This window comes from Fulmarus glacialis, unplaced genomic scaffold, assembly GCF_000690835.1.
Source record: "Fulmarus glacialis isolate BGI_N327 unplaced genomic scaffold, ASM69083v1 scaffold16521, whole genome shotgun sequence".
Classification (NCBI taxonomy): Eukaryota; Metazoa; Chordata; class Aves; order Procellariiformes; family Procellariidae; genus Fulmarus; species Fulmarus glacialis.
In genome coordinates, this window is record NW_009193562.1 from 1 (window position 1) to 17,628 (window position 17,628).

A 17,628-nucleotide genomic window follows, 5' to 3' on the forward strand; every position below is an offset into this window, starting at 1 on the left:
TCGATCCAGCCTGTCCAGGTCCCTCTTCATCAGGGTAGAAGTATGCAACACCTTGTTTATACTGACCTGACTCATGCTGGGACTTGTTTCGGGTGTCGTTTCTTAATTTTGCTCCTTATATTATAAGACTCTGAACAGCGCACGCATGTGTGTGTATATATATATACATACAATATGCATATGCGTGTAGAAGATTTCGTGCTGTCTATTCAATGAACAAATGCTCAGTATAATTTTATGTTTAAACTATGCAGGATTCTACCATTTTGAAACTTACCAGCACAAAAGCTTTCTGAGAACATGAAAGCAAATGTTTGTATGGGGTAAAATTCTACTTTCCTAAACAACATGATTTCTGTTTTTATAGCTGATTGTCTTTCTTAATAGGAGTTCAACTGTTGTGTTTTTGTGATACAACTTGGCACTAAAATGGACTGTGTGCCAGATGAGACAAGCAAATCATGCCGTTTCTTTTCATGTGTTTATTCTATTAATAAATAATATTCAGTGAATAGACTTTCATTTTCAGATGACAGGAATAAAGCAAACCCCAAAGCAACTTCCCCTCCAAGTGGAAAGTCCAAATGATGACTCACCAGTGCCATATTTTGTGACTATTATGCTTTCTCATCTCCTGGAAATAATTCTAAGCTTTAACTCTTTATATGGAACTCCTAAGATAAGAATTTGTATACTCTAAGTCTGTTTCTCAATTTTTCTCTGTCTAGTGGAGTTGTAAACTAAACTGAAGTGTAATTGTCGTATTACATGGTGAAACCTACTCAGAGTTGTCTTCAGAATGCTTGGACCTTGACAAATGACTGTTGGTTTGGTTTTTTTTTTTTTTAATTTGTCTTAGCATAACATACAATCCCAACCAAAAATGGATAGTTAATGATTTAATGGAAAATACGTGAGCAGTGTAATAATATGTACTGTTCCTGTGTCTTTCAGAAATGATTATGAGGAACTAGCTCAACAGTGCAAAACCTTTGCTAAAGATTTGCTTGCACAAGCACGGAATTCACGGGAGCTGGAAGTTATTCTGAATCACACATCTAGCGATGAACATGTAGACAAGCGAGGATTGTTGGAAGAGAGGATGAACTTAAGCCGCTTAAAACTTGCAATCAAGTATAATCAAAAAGAGGTTTGTCTTTGCTGTAATTTGATAGGCTCTCCATATCATATTTTGCTAGTAATTAATTTAATTTGTTGTTCTGCCTCTAGACATAGAAGTGGAAATAAATTTTCAAGTTATAGAAGAGATGGTAATACACAGAACATCTGCATGTGAAACAGGGAAATGATATTGCAAGATACTGAGTGTTTCTTCAGTATTTACTGTGGAGAAGAATTTTCTGTATTGGAGTATAGACTACTGCTCTTTTATGAACAGCTCTGGTAGTGGTAATTATTTGTTTGGATTCTCATTAAATCCTTACCTAGGGAAGCATGGATCCTTAGGTGCCATACATGATTTATCATCTTCTCGCTTGTCATTAGCTGTTCAGCTTTGGCTCAGGCCTCGTCTGTGCTGTTCAGTAATTACGTTAGACCTATGCTGGTATAACTGAATAGTGCCTCTGTTCCAGAATAGTAGCGCCTTTTTATGCTATCACTGTGGAACTTATTTCATGCAGTAGGTCATTGTTGTCTTTATTCCTTGACAAATTATAACTCTAGTTTTGCTGTACTGGAAGGCAAATAGGAGTTTGTGGGATTCTAGTATAAGGACTGGGGACAGAGAGAAAGTTTCCTTTCCATGCAAAATCCATTTTCAGTTAGCATTTGCAGAAGGCATTATAATTCTGTCTGTTCTATATATCTAGGATTAAACCATTTGTGAAACTTAAAATACATAGTGTTTAAAAGTCATAAGCCATAGTTATGGGATGTCCTAGAACTAGCATTACACGTTTCTCGTATGCATTAAACAAGCATACTGAAGTATTTCAGATGTTCTTCTGGTTTTGAGCATAGCTTGTTTTTACCACAGTGATTGGAGAACAACAACATTTTTTGTGTGGTATGAGGAAAGTATCTTTGCAGAATATGTTTTATTCTTGGCAAATTTACTATAGAGACAGTATTTTTGTGATGCTTTCTAAAATGTGATGGTAATATAAAGGTTCTTTTTGTTGATATTTTTTAAATTAAATGACAAACCATCCTCTAGTGAAATATATTCTTTTGTAACTCTATGCAAATAAGCACGTGAAATTTGAAACTACGTTTGCATAATCTACATAACCTTCAGACCAAAATGATCTTTTTTTGAGGGACTGATACAACATAGCTTACTCTGATTTAAAATTAACCCTGCTGAATAGAGTCATAATGATTTTAAGAACTGATATGTATAAAACTGCTTGGCCACTTTAGTCCTCATACACCTCTTACAAGGTGTTGTGTTTTGCAATGTGGATAGTATTTTACAATAACAGTATCTTATTCTTCAGATAAGATCACTGTATTTTATAATGACAGACAATGAAGCTGTCTGAGGTGTATGATGTTATTTATGTGCTAGATTTCTAAACAAATAGAAATCAAAACTAATTCTTAACTTGAAAACTATTAAAAAGTCTAGTATGTGTAATATATGTTTAGTTGCTGGCTTTAGAAGGAAGTTAAAATAATTGATGTTTATAATCATAGTGGGTCCATAGCACTTTTGTTCTCTTAGGAGATAATTATTTTAACTTGATATTCTTGCCTTTTCCTGTTCATTGGTAACTACATGTCGTTTGAAAATGAATTTTAATAATGTAAATTAATAATCTGTATTAAGAAAACTGAGACTGATTTCTTGTTTGTTTCTTTCCCCCCCCAGTTTGTTGCTCAGTCTAACTGCCAGCAGTTTCTAAACACTGTATGGTTTGGACAGATGGCAGGCTATCGGCGCAAGCACACATGCAAGAAAATTTTGACTGTTTTGACGGTTGGCATTTTCTGGCCAGTTCTGTCCCTGTGTTACTTGTTAGCCCCTAAATCTCGAGTAGGTCGAATAATTCACACTCCTTTTATGAAGTTTATTATTCATGGAGCTTCATATTTCACATTTCTGTTATTACTTAATTTGTACTCCCTTGTCTACAATGAGAATAAGAAGAATACAATGGGACCAGCCCTTGAGAGAATAGACTATCTTCTGATAATATGGCTAATTGGTAGGTATGATTTGAGTAGATTGGATGACAATTGCTGATGTTGATTGAACAATGATGATTTGTACTACCTTCTTATGAAATCAGCATGTTACTCATTGCTTGGCCGAAGTTTGCTCTTTGGAGGATAGAGTTACAGGAAAAAAAAAAACCAAACACGTTTTGAGGAAAGGATGTGAAGTGTTACAACGATCTCTAGTTATCGCAGAAAGTGAAGTACCAGAAACAGAATGTTGTAGGACCTAAGAGAGGAGGAATGTGATTTTTTTCTTCAGAAGGACCAGTAGCATTCAGAGTGATGCAAGTGAGATTCAGTTGTGCAATAACAAATTAATGTAAAAGCTGTGTATCTTCCTAGACATTTTTAAATCCTGATCTTAAAAAGGTAAAATAGCATGAAGGCAAAGCAAGTGTGTGTTCCTCAGATTATTAGTTTTGTAACAGAGAAAAGCCTGTCATAAACTAGTTTTCCTTGGTGCTCAGTTGAGGAATAAAATTAATTCAGACATCACTTCAGATTTTTTTTCCCATAACTTTTCATGCATAGGTAGTAGTATTTAGTATGTAGGTGGTTTAATCACTGTGAGTCAAACTTGTTTTGTTTTTTCATCAGCCAACAATCCACAAAACTTTTAATTTCTTCCAGCTCACTTTTACAAGAAGTGTTTGGACAATACTGTTAGATGTATGGTTTAACTTTTAGGTTGCCTTGTGTGGGGTCACTAGTTGGACTTGATGATCCGTATGGGTCCCTTCCAATTCAGGATATTCCATGATTCTATGAATTCTATAAAAAATGTAGGAATGATCTGAGCTTCTTGATTACTTGTGTGTCTGTCTATGGAATTATGCTAGAATCTGAATATTACTAGTAAAATTATTGTTTCTTTGAAAATCTAGCTAAGATCTTTATGTAATTGTAAAGTAGATTAAAAGTATTTGTGCATTGTATGCAAGTTAATTATATTTTTTCTGGATTGTAAATACTTGGAGTAAGCATGCAGTGACAGTCATAAAATCAATTCCTGGACTGTTTTCATTTCTATTTTAATATGCTCTAACTAGATAGAACAGGAGGATTCTGTACATTTTGGTTGGACTAATCCAACTTTAAACAATTGCCAAAATTTAGGGTTCTGCAAAATCTCTTTCATAGTTGTAAACGTGAAATTTTTATAGCATTCTACTCAGCTCAGGGAGAGGTCTTTGAATATATATACAAAATTGCCAGTTTAGTGGTACATCAACAATAAGTAACAGCTCAGTCTTTCATGGCCAATTCTGTAATACTTGATTTGAAAAGTGATTAATGCTACAATTTGGACTTGTTGCAGAGTTGGCATATTGTTTAAAGAAAAAAGTGTATGTTTATTTATGCATATGTATGCATGCATACTCCATCTTAGTCTAATAAATTGAAGGTATGCATTTACCTCATCCTTCTTTTAAAACACAGAAACAAGTATTATTTTCCCATATTATAATTTTCCATTTCTGTATGTCATTGTCACCGATTATCATAACTGTACCTGAAAGGATGCATGTTAATTCTGGTTGATGCAGTAGAGGGAGCAGAGGTATAATTTTTGTTGAGTACTCATGAACTTTTGTTTTGGTTGGAATTTCATAAAACCTTTTAACATGTGTTTGGTTGGTTGGTGTGTGTTTGTTTTTACATTAAAATTTGGTAGATAAATTCATGGAAACTTATACCTTAATGTAAGGGAGTTAGATATGTATCGTTTGTTTGACTGGACTTGTAAAAAGCAATGATATAGTCAAAACCACCACAGTTTTTATCTAAGTAGTTGTGGGTGGTTTATTTGCTATTTTAGGGTGGGGTTTTTTTGTAATGGTGGTTCCTTTCATTGTTGAGCTATACTAAAACTGTTGAGTAGTTCATGCAGATTTTGGAAATACCCAGTACAAACGCTTGCAGGTCTTAAAAGAAACTTGATAACTTCAAATGTAGAGTACAAATCAGTGTTACAGACTCCTCCTTTGTTTTGAGATTAAATGCCTGATTTTAGAAGTTCTTTTGTTCCATCAAATCTAATGTAGGCAGAAAGTGTGTCATTAGGTGGTCTTGGAAATTTTAATGAAACGCTGTAGAAACGTTTTATTTTCTTCAAGTAGTATTTTAACGTGGATTTCAGATAGGATTGAAAAATGACCTATAAGTAACATAAATAATTAAAACCAGATTATTTTTCACATTACTGAATCTTAAGATTTTTTTAAATAGTAATTGCACTTACAGCTTAAATGCATATTTTGTAATGACATATTGTTCTATTTCCTTACAAATATTCAGTAAGTTGGAAAAGAATGTATTTAGAAAACGTGTGACAAAATCAACTGGAATTAAAAGAACCAAGTAACGAGGATTTACCTACGTTACCGCCTTCCATAGTCCCATTAAAATACTTTCTAAAAATCAATGTCAAAATGGCCACAGCAGAATTTCTAACACTTAAAGTTAGCAGCAAATTTTGTGTTCTGCTAGATTAACTTTCAAAATCACGAATACAGTAATTCTCTTTTCTAAGTTATTGAGCCTAAGTCATACAAGTGTATTCCCCAGCAAAATAAAGCAACAGAACTCAAATTTGTGTGTGTGTAAATAACATCAATTATAGCATCTCCCGTTTTTCCAACTCCTTTTACTGATTCTGTAACAAATTTAGTGTAAAATACATGGTGATCATATGGAGGGGCACAGAGGTTTTGGTTTAGAAATATTTTCTTTATAACTAGGAAGAAGAGAGATTTATATAAGTCTTTTAACAAACTATGCACAGCAGACTTTTTTTTATTATGCCTTCCAACATTGCGGCAAAGCTAACTGAACAAATAAAGTCATACATAAGTATCTGATTTTTTTTTTTTTCCCATTCACTGGATCTTGCTCTTACTGGGCCAAAGTTTTAGAGAAGTTGCAAAGTCCTAAAAGCTGAACCAAGTCTAACAGTTTTTAACTACCATTTATACACATGCTGCTTTTCTTCTTGTCCTAAATATAGTAGCATATATCTGAAGTACTCAAAAAAACATTAAATAACTGATTATTCATAGAAATCAAAGGTGCCATTATATTTCATCAACGGTCCTTTCAAGTTTTATAAAAAAGTCAAGTCTGTAACAGACATTCAGTTAGTAAAATTCTTAGCAGCTCTATTTTTCTGTACAGCCAGACAGGTTAACAATGGTAAAATTCAGTTTGCTGTAAAGATCCTGAATATTTAAATGTATGTTGCTCTAACTTAAACTTCTAATTTTTGCAATCTTAAGTCATGGTCTCTTTTCTCTGCTAATGTTGTTTAGTATCAGTTAGGGTAGGAAAAGTTTCTACTTTTTGGATCTTTTCATTTAGTTTACTGAGCTGACTATTCTTAAAAAACGTTTTATAATACCTACACACTTCCAAAAAATACTTGTTACTTTATATAGCAATGTAATGCTTTCTATAGTGCTTTTGGAAAAAGGTGACTACTTTTCAATCAGAGAAAGCATTTGTATTCTAGCTTTCTACCTTTATTTAAATTTGACCTTTTCCTGTCCCAATTTTTCTCCTATTGATTTCCTCTTATGCCATTTTTTGTTGGAGAATGTGTTTCTTAGTTGGAAGGTAGGCTTGAAAAGGTTAAACATCTTGTTGCCTTATGATTAATGCTTGTAATCCAATGCAATGCTTTTAGTAAATTTACTTGATTACTTCACTTCTTTCTCTTTGCTAAAATATCATTTACAAAAGTCAGTCAGAAGTGCTTTAGTTGTAAAAGAATATCTATTCAATACAATGGCTTGACTTGCCTGACTGTACTTTTTTTTCCTGCAGGAATGGTGTGGTCAGATGTTAAAAGACTCTGGTATGATGGTTTAGAAGACTTTTTAGAAGAATCCCGTAATCAGCTTAGTTTTGTCATGAATTCCCTGTATTTGGCAACTTTTGCCCTCAAAGTCGTTGCCCATAACAAGGTGAGCACCCATCTCCATAGATCCAAAGCTCCTCTGGGACTGACTGGGCAAATACAATTTTAGTACATTGCTGCAAAATATGTGAAGATATGTTACACGGGGTATGTAAGTAGTAGTATGTTGTAGTTAAGTGTACTACATTAGTAATAGCCTACTATGTGGATACAGTTTAGGCTTCCAAGTTAAATGTTCGATGTGGTATATGCTGTGTAGTTGTCGACATCTCTCGTCTTGTTGCATCTCGCGCTTGAAAGAGAAGTTAATGAGGTAAATGGGAGTTAGAAAACACATAAAGACATGTCCAAGTACTCAGCGACCCCGAACAGAGCTACTGTCTTCCTTGTAAGAACTGGCTGGTCTTCCAAGTGGCTTGATTTTCATTTGGGGAAATCTCCCCATACAGCTCATCTGATTTGGCATTTGAGCTCGTCTGATTCCATAGATCAGTACTATGCAGAAAGCTAATAGTAATCTCTGTGTTTAGATTGCCTAATGCTTTTTTTGTAACAGAAAGTTTTATTTAGCTTTTGATTACATATGCTCAAATGTCATAAGTGGCTGTGGTTTGTTTTGGGTTTTTTTAAATTGTTTTTTGTTTGGCGGGGTTTTTTTTGTTTGGGGGTTTTTTTTTGGGTAGTAAGGAAAAAGGCCCGAAGACCATAGAGGAGCCTTGTCTTTTCTCTGTGAAAAGCCATCTGGATTTGATCGAAGATACAAGTTTTGAAAATGGTCATTCCCATTCTGTTGCCTGTGTTGTTAGCTGCACAGCATATGGCAAGCTGCCAGACCAATTGAATATGAATATTTTAGCAAAATTCAAGCCAGTGCAGTAGCACCATTATTTTGTATTGCAAACTGTGAGTTGACAGCTGTCTGGCAGTTGGGAGGGAAATAAACTGGTTCAGTTCTTCCCAGCTTGGTGTTTGGCTCATTTACCTATCCTTCCATTGATTCAGAGGCTGGTAATCATTTGGAAAGGAAAGCTCCATTTCTTGGAAAAAATAGAGAGCGAGTGCCATGTTGGGCTGCCTTCCCAACCATTTGCTTTGCAACAAGCACGTGTGTAGTAGTAGTGCCTTTGTTGAGATAAGAGCCCTTTGCTGCTAATTTAAGTTGTAACCTTTTTGAAAATGCAGGACTCCTGTCCTATGTAACAGGCACATGATTACTTTTTTTGCCACTTTTCTATGGCAAAATTTATTTTTATAGTTTATAAATCATTTAGAAAACCAAATAAAAATGCTTGGTTTACATCTTAGGTCCATATTATAGGCACTGAAGCTGTAAGAAATAAAGGAAGAGTCTCTGTAGCAGAAGGATTTGTACACATGCAATTGCAATGTATAAAAACATGTTTATCCCTGTTTCTTGCCATCTTTGTGCAGCACACTTTCGGGCAAGTTATTTTAAAGCAGCTTTGAGTTCCTTAGTTTTGAATGTCCATTTTGAGACAGCAGAACCTGGTAATATAAACGCTGAATGTTTTCAGCCAAGCCGGAAGTTAGGGATCTGTGGATATTCCGTGAATAGTTGCATAGTACCTAGTGGATATACTTTAAGGGTGTGTTTACACCAACAGTTTACTTCCATTCCATTGTGTCTTCCATTCTCTGTAGTCGTTCATAAAATCCATTGAAGGAACCCCAGGTCCTAAGTCTTTCGAAATCTTTCTAAAGCTGGTTAAGACAAGCTGTCACCACATTGCAATTGGATGTGTATGTTAGTTTTCTTTGCAGCATTTTAATGTTGTTTTTGACTGAGGTGTATTACACTAGACAATGCACATGTTTATAAAGTACACGCGTCCCTGTTTCAACAAGCCATGCAAAACAGAGTAGAAGAGATAGCAGAACAGGGGAATAAATGGTTTGCTGGGCAAGTGAGTGGCAAAATTAGGTGTTGAATTTCAATCATCTGATTTCTGGCTCCCTCTGGGGGAATGGCTTTTAAAATGCCTTTGGCTAAAAAGAGTGAGATATCTGAAAGAGGTAAGCCATCTATGAATCGTATGTGTATTATCGTATGATAATTTCTTTTATGTTATTGCCTGTTTTGGAGGCAGAAGTAGGGAGCGGTGCATGGGTGCATTTCTGTATTTACAATGTCAGTGATGTCAGTTTGTCCTTTTTATATTGCAGTTTCATGATTATGCTGAAAGGAAGGACTGGGATGCATTCCATCCTACCCTAGTGGCAGAAGGTCTTTTTGCTTTTGCTAATGTTCTTAGTTATCTGCGTCTCTTCTTCATGTACACAACCAGCTCTATTCTGGGACCACTCCAGGTGAATATCATTGCTGCTTGAGAAAATATTAAAATTGATCTTAATTTGCTGTGAGGAGTCTTATAGAAAAGAGAGAAAGAAGAAATTAAAGAAAGTAAGTCAGAAAGTAAGAAGTAGAAAGAAGTGATACTGCATTGAGGTTTGTTTTTTTAAATCTGTCCTGTAAAACATACTGATTGAGATGGAAAAAGGTAAGAAAAAGAATGGAAGACCTAGTGTAGTTCACTTTCTTATAATATTTTTTCCATGATAACTGTACCTATACTGTCTTTTTGTTTTCATCTGTTACTAGCTTAACATACTGTGTAAGTGTCTGCAGTTTGAAAACTGTAAGGATCAGGTTCTTCCTGTAAAGTTCTATGCAAATGATTGTCTTAGCTTATCTCTAAAAGATAGATGAATGAAATATGTAGCAAGGGAGGAGTAATCAAAAGCCTTTCTGTCTATGTCTGTGATCTCACTGAAGTTGCACATTGAGTTGAATTGTGTAAATTGCTTTGGTTTGAAAAATATAAATCTCTCAAGAGTATTGAAATAGTCATCTATTTATAGCCAGTTATAAGAAGGGAAACAGGTTTCTTCTTACTTGGGATTTGCCGGAGCCTTCCAGTGAGTAATAATGACGGTAAAAAAACACATTTTAATTATGTAATACATTTAGTTCAGTCATCCGGAGATGGTGGGGAGAAGCATTAATAGTCTTGTGTTGTGATGCTGGAACAGTAGAGACCACAACGGTTTCTAGGCTAAATTTAAACTTATCACTTTAAGTTGGAATTTAACCTGGTTTTGTGCAAAAAATTTAATTTTCTTTTCCTGATTTGAGAGCAGACATGGAGTTTTCTACTGAGTTTATGCCATGGAGTATTTTTTGTTGAGTTGGTTTCTTTTTTTAAGCACAGACCCTCTCATCTTTGTCTTGGTGCTATTTGTCATGATAAACTTCAGATAAACTGGATGGACCTGAGGGCGCAATATGACACTATACAGAAGGCCTGCTACTTTTGAGGGTAGAGGAGGGAACCTGGACTATTATTAGGATATCACGTTTAGGATGCAATTACCTCCCTCAATCCTTTTTAGATTAAAAGGAGGAAGAAAGCTTCCTTCTAAAAAAATATTGTGAGTAGAAGTCACCTCTTATTCCACTAGCAACATTTTTTTCCCTTCTGTGGTTTTTCTGTTCAGCTTGAGTCCTCAGCACTGACTGATTTTGTTACTTTGCCAGTGAAAAGCCCTTACAAACTGAAGCACCTGCTATTAAAAGCATAGCTTACTGAAAAAAGCATTGTGTAGGTTTACTTCCAGCTTCTCTGACCTTGCTTCCTGGGAGACTTATGATGACAAATCAGATCAGACAAGTCACTGCTTTCTTGTACCAATGATTTTTTTTCTTTAATTCCCACCCCCCCACCCCCCCCCGATAGTGATGTGATTTAGTTGATATAGCTGGTTGTCAACATCATCACTGGGTTTGCAAGTGTCTGTTGAATGAAAAGACGCTTGGAATAAATAGGGTAGTCATCCAGTGATTATACTGATGGAATTTGTCGTAATAGGTCAGATCAATGCTTTGTCCTCTATTCTAATGAACAGGACTAGTTTTAAGCGCTTTGTGGCAAGAGGATGATCTGAAAGGATTCTGCGAGAAACGTTATCGCTATTAAGCATAAAGGCAGAATAAATATTTGGGAGCAGCATTTTTTTTATAGCTCTGCAACTAGAGCTATACCAAAGGAGGTGCTGAAGTAAATAATTTTGGCTTTAGGATCTAGCTGAAAACCTCCAGCTTGAAGGTTCAGCTCATTTTCGTGTTAGAGTACTTTATCTTGCTGCACAAATAATTGTCTTTTAGAACATTTTTGTTTCATACAGAATAGTCCTTCTTTGAAAAGAAAAACAATCGCTTGTTAAATTGGTCTTTTTAAAATAATTGTAAAAAGTGCTTTAAAAAGAATGTTCATAGTTCTTGTAACCAGTTTAATATTATTGGAAGATGCCTGTTTCTCCTCTCAGGGTTTTGTTTGTTTTACTTCTTGCCCTTTTCTCTCTAGTTGTGACTATGTTGCTGTTAATTATTTTTATATTTTTTTCTTTTATGCATTTTTAAATGGAAACTTGCATAATTTGAAAAAATACTAACGTTTTGGTGTTACAGTAGGCATTAGGCTTATTATACAAATTGATTGAACACTAAAGTCTCTCCACATTTTAGAGGGATTCACTGTTTAATGTGCATATTTGTTTATGTACTAGATCTTTCACAAGTTTTTTATTAGGAGGCTATGTTATGAAATTTTCCAAGTAAATAAAAACAGTCAACAGTCAGCCCATTCAGTGGCACACTGAAGTTTATGTTGTTACTGTTGGCCGGTACAGCTTGTGCAACAACTCTTACTGTATTTTCTGAAAGTAGGTCACAAAGTTCAAATGGTGGTAATCAAATATGGCATGGAAACCCAACAGTGTGAAGGGCGGAAGGCAGCTACTATATTCTCTTGGCTATTAGAGTTATTTTTAAGCATTCAGTTACTTTAGTTATTGATTAATAAAACCTATTTCAATAGAGATTTGTAAGTTGGCTGTGTGTGGTGGTTTTTTATTATTAACAGAAGATAGCATAATATTCCCCTAGATTAGAGCATTAGATTTGAAATGCTTAGAAATTCTAAATACTTGGAAAGGAATAGCACGACTATATGAAGAAAGCAACTGGTATTTGGGCTGTGTTGTTACACTCTATTCCAGACAAAATAGTGTTGGGTGGTTTGCACTTTTTGTGCATTCCGGTTTCTTCTACTTTGTCTCTCTCTTGCCTGCAACCATGTATCAGTTAAATGGTAAATGTTTTGTTCTTGGGTTGGGTTTTTTGTCTTTAAAAGGATAGATGTGATGAAACAGTATGGTGGGGATTACATTCATCCTCTGACCAAACAAAATAATTTCTGCATAGCTCTGCCTACAGTTGCAGATTCTCCATGTCTGTGGCAAACTGTACAAAGAATCAGAGAGAATCTGTTGCACAACAGGGGTACTCAGTGAGTTTCCAGCAGGATGGGAGAGAGCAGGAGCTGGCACTTCATCTCCCAGTAACCTTGTACTTGCAAAACCTGACCAGTGATACAATTCTCGACTACGATTTGATACAGATTGTGATTCACATAGGATTAGGCATTCCACACACTGATTTATATAGAGGACTAGATTTACTCAACCCCATTTTGTATATTTGCATTCTTTATAATAATATATTGTTCTTTGAAGAAGTTTGTAGGAAGAGTAATTTAAATGCTGTAAACAGTTTATGCTGTGTCCATGTAAAAATTTGTGGTTACGACAAAAGTAAGTCAAGGTCTTTCTGCGTTGGAAAAATGCACAAGCATAATTTTTTTTTTTTTTTTTAAAAAAGATGCTGTATTTGCACTGTTGCAAGCTTCTGTATAGGATATTTGAAATGGAAACTAATGATCTGAATTTAGTGTCATATCTTCTATACTTTACATCCCTAAATTTTTATGTGCTTACACGCCTACACATTGTGTATATTTAAAATCTTACATAAAACATACAGTGAATTAATTCTGTGTTTTGCAGATGAGCTGTGGTATACTACTTTTTGATTAGTGATGAATTGTGATTCCAAGTGTTTTGATTATTTCAATGTCCTTATTAAGTGTTTTCTTAACTTTCTATGTTGGTATTTATGTTCAAATGCTTTGGTCAAGCCTTGGGCCAGGCTGCCCAGGGAAGTGGTTGAGTCACCATCTCTGGAAGTATTTAAAAGACGTGTAGATGAGGCGCTTAGGGACGTGGTTTAGTGGGCATGGTGGTGTTGGGTTGACGGTTGGACTCGATGATCTTAGAGGTCTTTTCCAACCTTAATGATTCTATGATTCTATGAAATGCATTTTGTTTACTGCTTTTATCTATTGACTTGTGAGTTCCGTATTACCATTGGTATTACAAATAAAGAATAAGGTGTACGTACTATTGCTTATGGTTAATTGAAAGATTTGAACTTATCAAGTGATGTTAAAACTACTTAAATTTTCTTTTAACATCTAGAATTTTTCACTGAAAAATGGTACAAGGGTACCTCCTGATTTTGAGGTCTCTTTAGCATCTTAAATTTTAAGTTAAACATTTAAAATGTGAATAGATTTTTTTTTTTCTTGATTAGAGGCTGAAGGAGAGAATACAAACAAAAATAACTACATGTTTTACTAAAATCGGAAATACATCTATTTCACAGATTTCAATGGGGCAGATGCTACAAGATTTTGGAAAATTTCTGGGCATGTTTCTTCTTGTCTTGTTCTCATTCACAATTGGATTGACCCAACTTTATGATAAAGGATTTACTGTAAATGAAGAAAAGGACTGTGCAGGGATTTTCTGTGAACAACAGAGCAATGACACATTCCATTCGTGAGTTTGATATCTATGAAATAACTATTGTTCTAGCCCGTAATTCCTAGTAATTAAACAAAACGAATTTTTCACTGAACTTGAGTTTACATTAAGTAAACTCACTTCTAGTGTTTACTTTATCTAACCAGATTTTTTTTTCTTGTTTTTGTAGGTTTATTGGCACATGTTTTGCTCTGTTCTGGTATATATTCTCCCTGGCACATGTAGCAATCTTTGTCACACGTTTTAGCTATGGTGAAGAATTACAGTCTTTTGTGGGTGCTGTTATTGTTGGTACCTACAATGTGGTGGTTGTGATAGTATTAACTAAACTCCTTGTGGCAATGCTTCATAAAAGTTTTCAGCTGATAGCAGTAAGTAGCTTCTGATTAATTACCAGTAATTGCTAGCTGTATCTTTGGATTTTATACAAATTTCTTCCTACGATGTGTAAACTAATCTACAGACCTCCATGGATGAGCTGTCTCTGAGCTCACAATCTTTCCTTCAAATACGAGCTTTTTATTTACTTTAATCCAAATAAAATGGGTACTTTGCATGTTGAACATGTGCAAGGCTTTGGCCTTCTGGGAATTGAAGAATTTCGTGATACGGTGGCTGTTCAAGTCAAGATGCTGTTCTTGATAAGGTGTGCTGCGTGGGAATTTGATAGGGTGTTTACACCTTCATAGCTGAATTTTATATTTACACTAGAGTATCTAATGAATTGAAGAGATTTGTTTTGTATTTTACTTATTTAATATTGGTAACAAATTTATTAAAATATATAATCTATATATTAAAATACTATATAATCAAAGTTAAATAACGGTCAGTTTTTAAGTTATGAGAAAATAGAAGTTACGAAATAGCCTGTTAATATTTTTGCTTCTGATCTCTGTTAATGTTTCTGATGCTTTAGAATCATGAAGATAAGGAATGGAAGTTTGCTCGTGCCAAGCTTTGGCTTAGCTACTTTGATGACAAATGCACGCTACCTCCACCTTTCAATGTTATTCCCTCTCCCAAGACTATCTGTTATCTTTTCAACAGTCTCAGTAAATGGATCTGCTCTCATACATCAAGTGGCAAAGTGAAACGTCAGAACAGCCTAAAGGTAAGAAATGATTGGGAAAGCTGTAGGCTCTGAAGCTGGAAAAGTGCTGCTTGCTAAAATGAATCAGCAAATTGCTGCATGAAGCTGCTTGTCACCTGGTGAGTGCTACTAAGATAAATAGGAATTATAGAATAATGTGTGTTACATCCAAAATATAAATAAATGTTACCTATTTCTACTTAAGTAAGATTCTGTTAACTTTCAGTTTTGGGAATTTCAGCCCCCTTCCCTCCAACCCCCAATTCCCCCAGAAATAGTCTGGAAAAAGTGCTTTGATTGACTGAAAACTCATAGAAACCTCAAGGAAATATGTGCTAATCTCAAAAATGGTGAGGTTACAGTGTCCTTTGGGGAAGGTTTTAAAAGTATTACAGAAGTGTCAAAATAAGTAACCAAAAAGGATTGTCATTGTTGGGGAAGAGAATTTTTTTTTTTTGCTAAATAAATATTTTTATTGTACCCTGTAATTTTGTATACTAATTTTGCATCTTCTTGCTGACAAAAGTAGCATTAAATAAACTAAATTCAAAGACTTTATGGAATGTGCACTGAGAAACACTCAGGATTATGGAACTCTTAGGTGCTCATATGACAATTACCAAGTCAGGTAGATTAAAAATTTTCAGTTTTCCTGGTACAGCAGATTATAATTTAATTTAAATTTTGCTGGCAACTTACATGCATTGTACATTTGTGCACATCAGGATGTATCTATAAAATAGCTTTGTTATTTTGTTCGTATTTATTCTCTGTATAATTGTATATAGGCTTTAGGGCTCAAAAATCACTTTTCCATAGTAAATGTGTAATGTTTGTTTAAAGGAATGGAGAAATCTGAAGCAAAAGAGAGATGAGAATTATCAAAAGGTGATGTGTTGCTTAGTCCACCGTTACTTGACTTCCATGAGACAGAAGATGCAAAGCACGGATCAGGCAACTGTGGAAAACCTAAATGAACTGCGGCAAGACTTGTCAAAATTCCGAAATGAAATGAGAGACCTGCTTGGCTTTCGAACTTCTAAATATGCTATGTTTTATCCAAGAAACTAAGCCCTAACTTTTAAACAAAAAGTGTGTACTTTTAGATACCTATAGGTGAAAGTGTTGACCTAATTCTGTTGCCAGACCAAATAGAAAAGAAGATTATTGCACAATAATACATTTGAAAATGCATTTGCGTGAGTTGCAACTAGATGCGGAAGTGGTGGAAATAAATGCGAAAACAGATATAGTAATTTTCTTAAGCTCTTAATCTTAGTGTGTATATAAAATTTGTATATAGGAATTTTTTTAATGTTCCTCAGACTGTGGCTGTCAGGTATCAGAGCTTCATAACTAGCACAATGTGTTTTTTTCTTCTATTTTTGCTGTTTGTTCCTTTTTGATACTTGTTTTTCAAGTTGTGGGAGAAGATGGGCTTTTTAAGACAAAAATCCAGCCTATGTTTATTTTTAATAGAAAAGTCAGATATAGAATAATAGAAAATTTCCAGCACAGTTGGGAATTATGTTTGACTGTAGGTTACAGTGCATGTGAAGACTGTGTGGCTCTGAAAGAGGCAGTTCTAGTGCCAAGTTTTATATGTTACCATTGACTGTATACTAACATTTATAGAATACAGAAAATCAAATCATCAGGACTCTTCCCTTTCGTGGGAACATTGAAATTTTGAACTCAAAATAGACCAACCATTTCTTGAATATTTATGATTATATGTAAGACAATCAATTCCTGCTTGGATTTTTCAGCGGTGCCTCAAAAGTATGTTTTACTATTCATGTTAAGATTGGGAACAGAATTTTAAAACTAACCTGTGAACTTTTAATGTTTAATATCTTGGGGTTTTAAAATCTGGATGATAAATTATTTGAATTATTTAATTTCAATAATATGAATAATTTTAATTTTTAAAACCTGTGACTTTACAAAAAGGAGGTAGAGCACGTAAGTGCTATTGCTTGCAATGCTGAACAATTCCTGTGGAACGCTGTACACTTCTTTCTGTGAGAACATACATGGAATCTGGTCATTGGACAGATGCGGTTTAGAAGGGCCTGGTTTAGACAGGTTTTACATATCCTACTTTTAAACTTGTCTTTCTTTTTTTCCTTTTTTTTTTTAACCACAGTTGTTGCCAAGCTAAACTTTTTTTTTTGTGTCAGGAATACTATGTTTTGTGAAAACACGTGATTTGACTTTGCTTACAATGGACAGTAAGGGCTTTGTGGATTTTCTGTGCTAGAGGGTCCTATATGGCTTTATATGCTTATATATAATTCAAGTTGACAAATTGTAATTGAGAAATGTGAGATTCCTGTATTTTTAATTATGAAATAAGTATATTTATGACAGCTAAAGGATTGATTGACAATTTTACTGTTATGAAGGTGCTCTTCTAAAATGGTCTTATGTCCAGAAGGCGCAGGTAGCCATAGTGGTCTTTGACTACAGTTGATTTTGGGAGGTTGATAGAGTGGAGGCTTACATGAATGTTTACTTTTTTGAAGGAATTCTTATAAAACTCTTTCTTGTAAAGGTAATATATTTTCTGTACTATGAAATTATGTATATCTGAACTAGGATTTAATACTCTGCTTCCAGAAGTCTTATAGTATAGAGGTATTCTGGTAGGTCTGTTGGCTTTTCATGTGAATAAGAAGCTAACCTCTTG

At 34.6% G+C, this 17,628-nt stretch overlaps 1 protein-coding gene across 1 annotated transcript; it reads left to right on the forward strand.

Moving 5' to 3' along the window:
* Positions 1-921: 921 nt before the first annotated feature.
* TRPC1 (transient receptor potential cation channel, subfamily C, member 1) lies at positions 922-16,473 on the forward strand (the record flags this gene model as incomplete). Its single annotated transcript, XM_009587493.1, has 8 exons — positions 922-1,150; positions 2,837-3,173; positions 7,009-7,148; positions 9,287-9,430; positions 13,683-13,858; positions 14,013-14,214; positions 14,763-14,957; positions 15,780-16,473. Coding segments are annotated over 8 exons (1,651 nt in total), but the record flags the coding sequence as incomplete, so codon positions are not given.
* Positions 16,474-17,628: the final 1,155 nt, after the last annotated feature.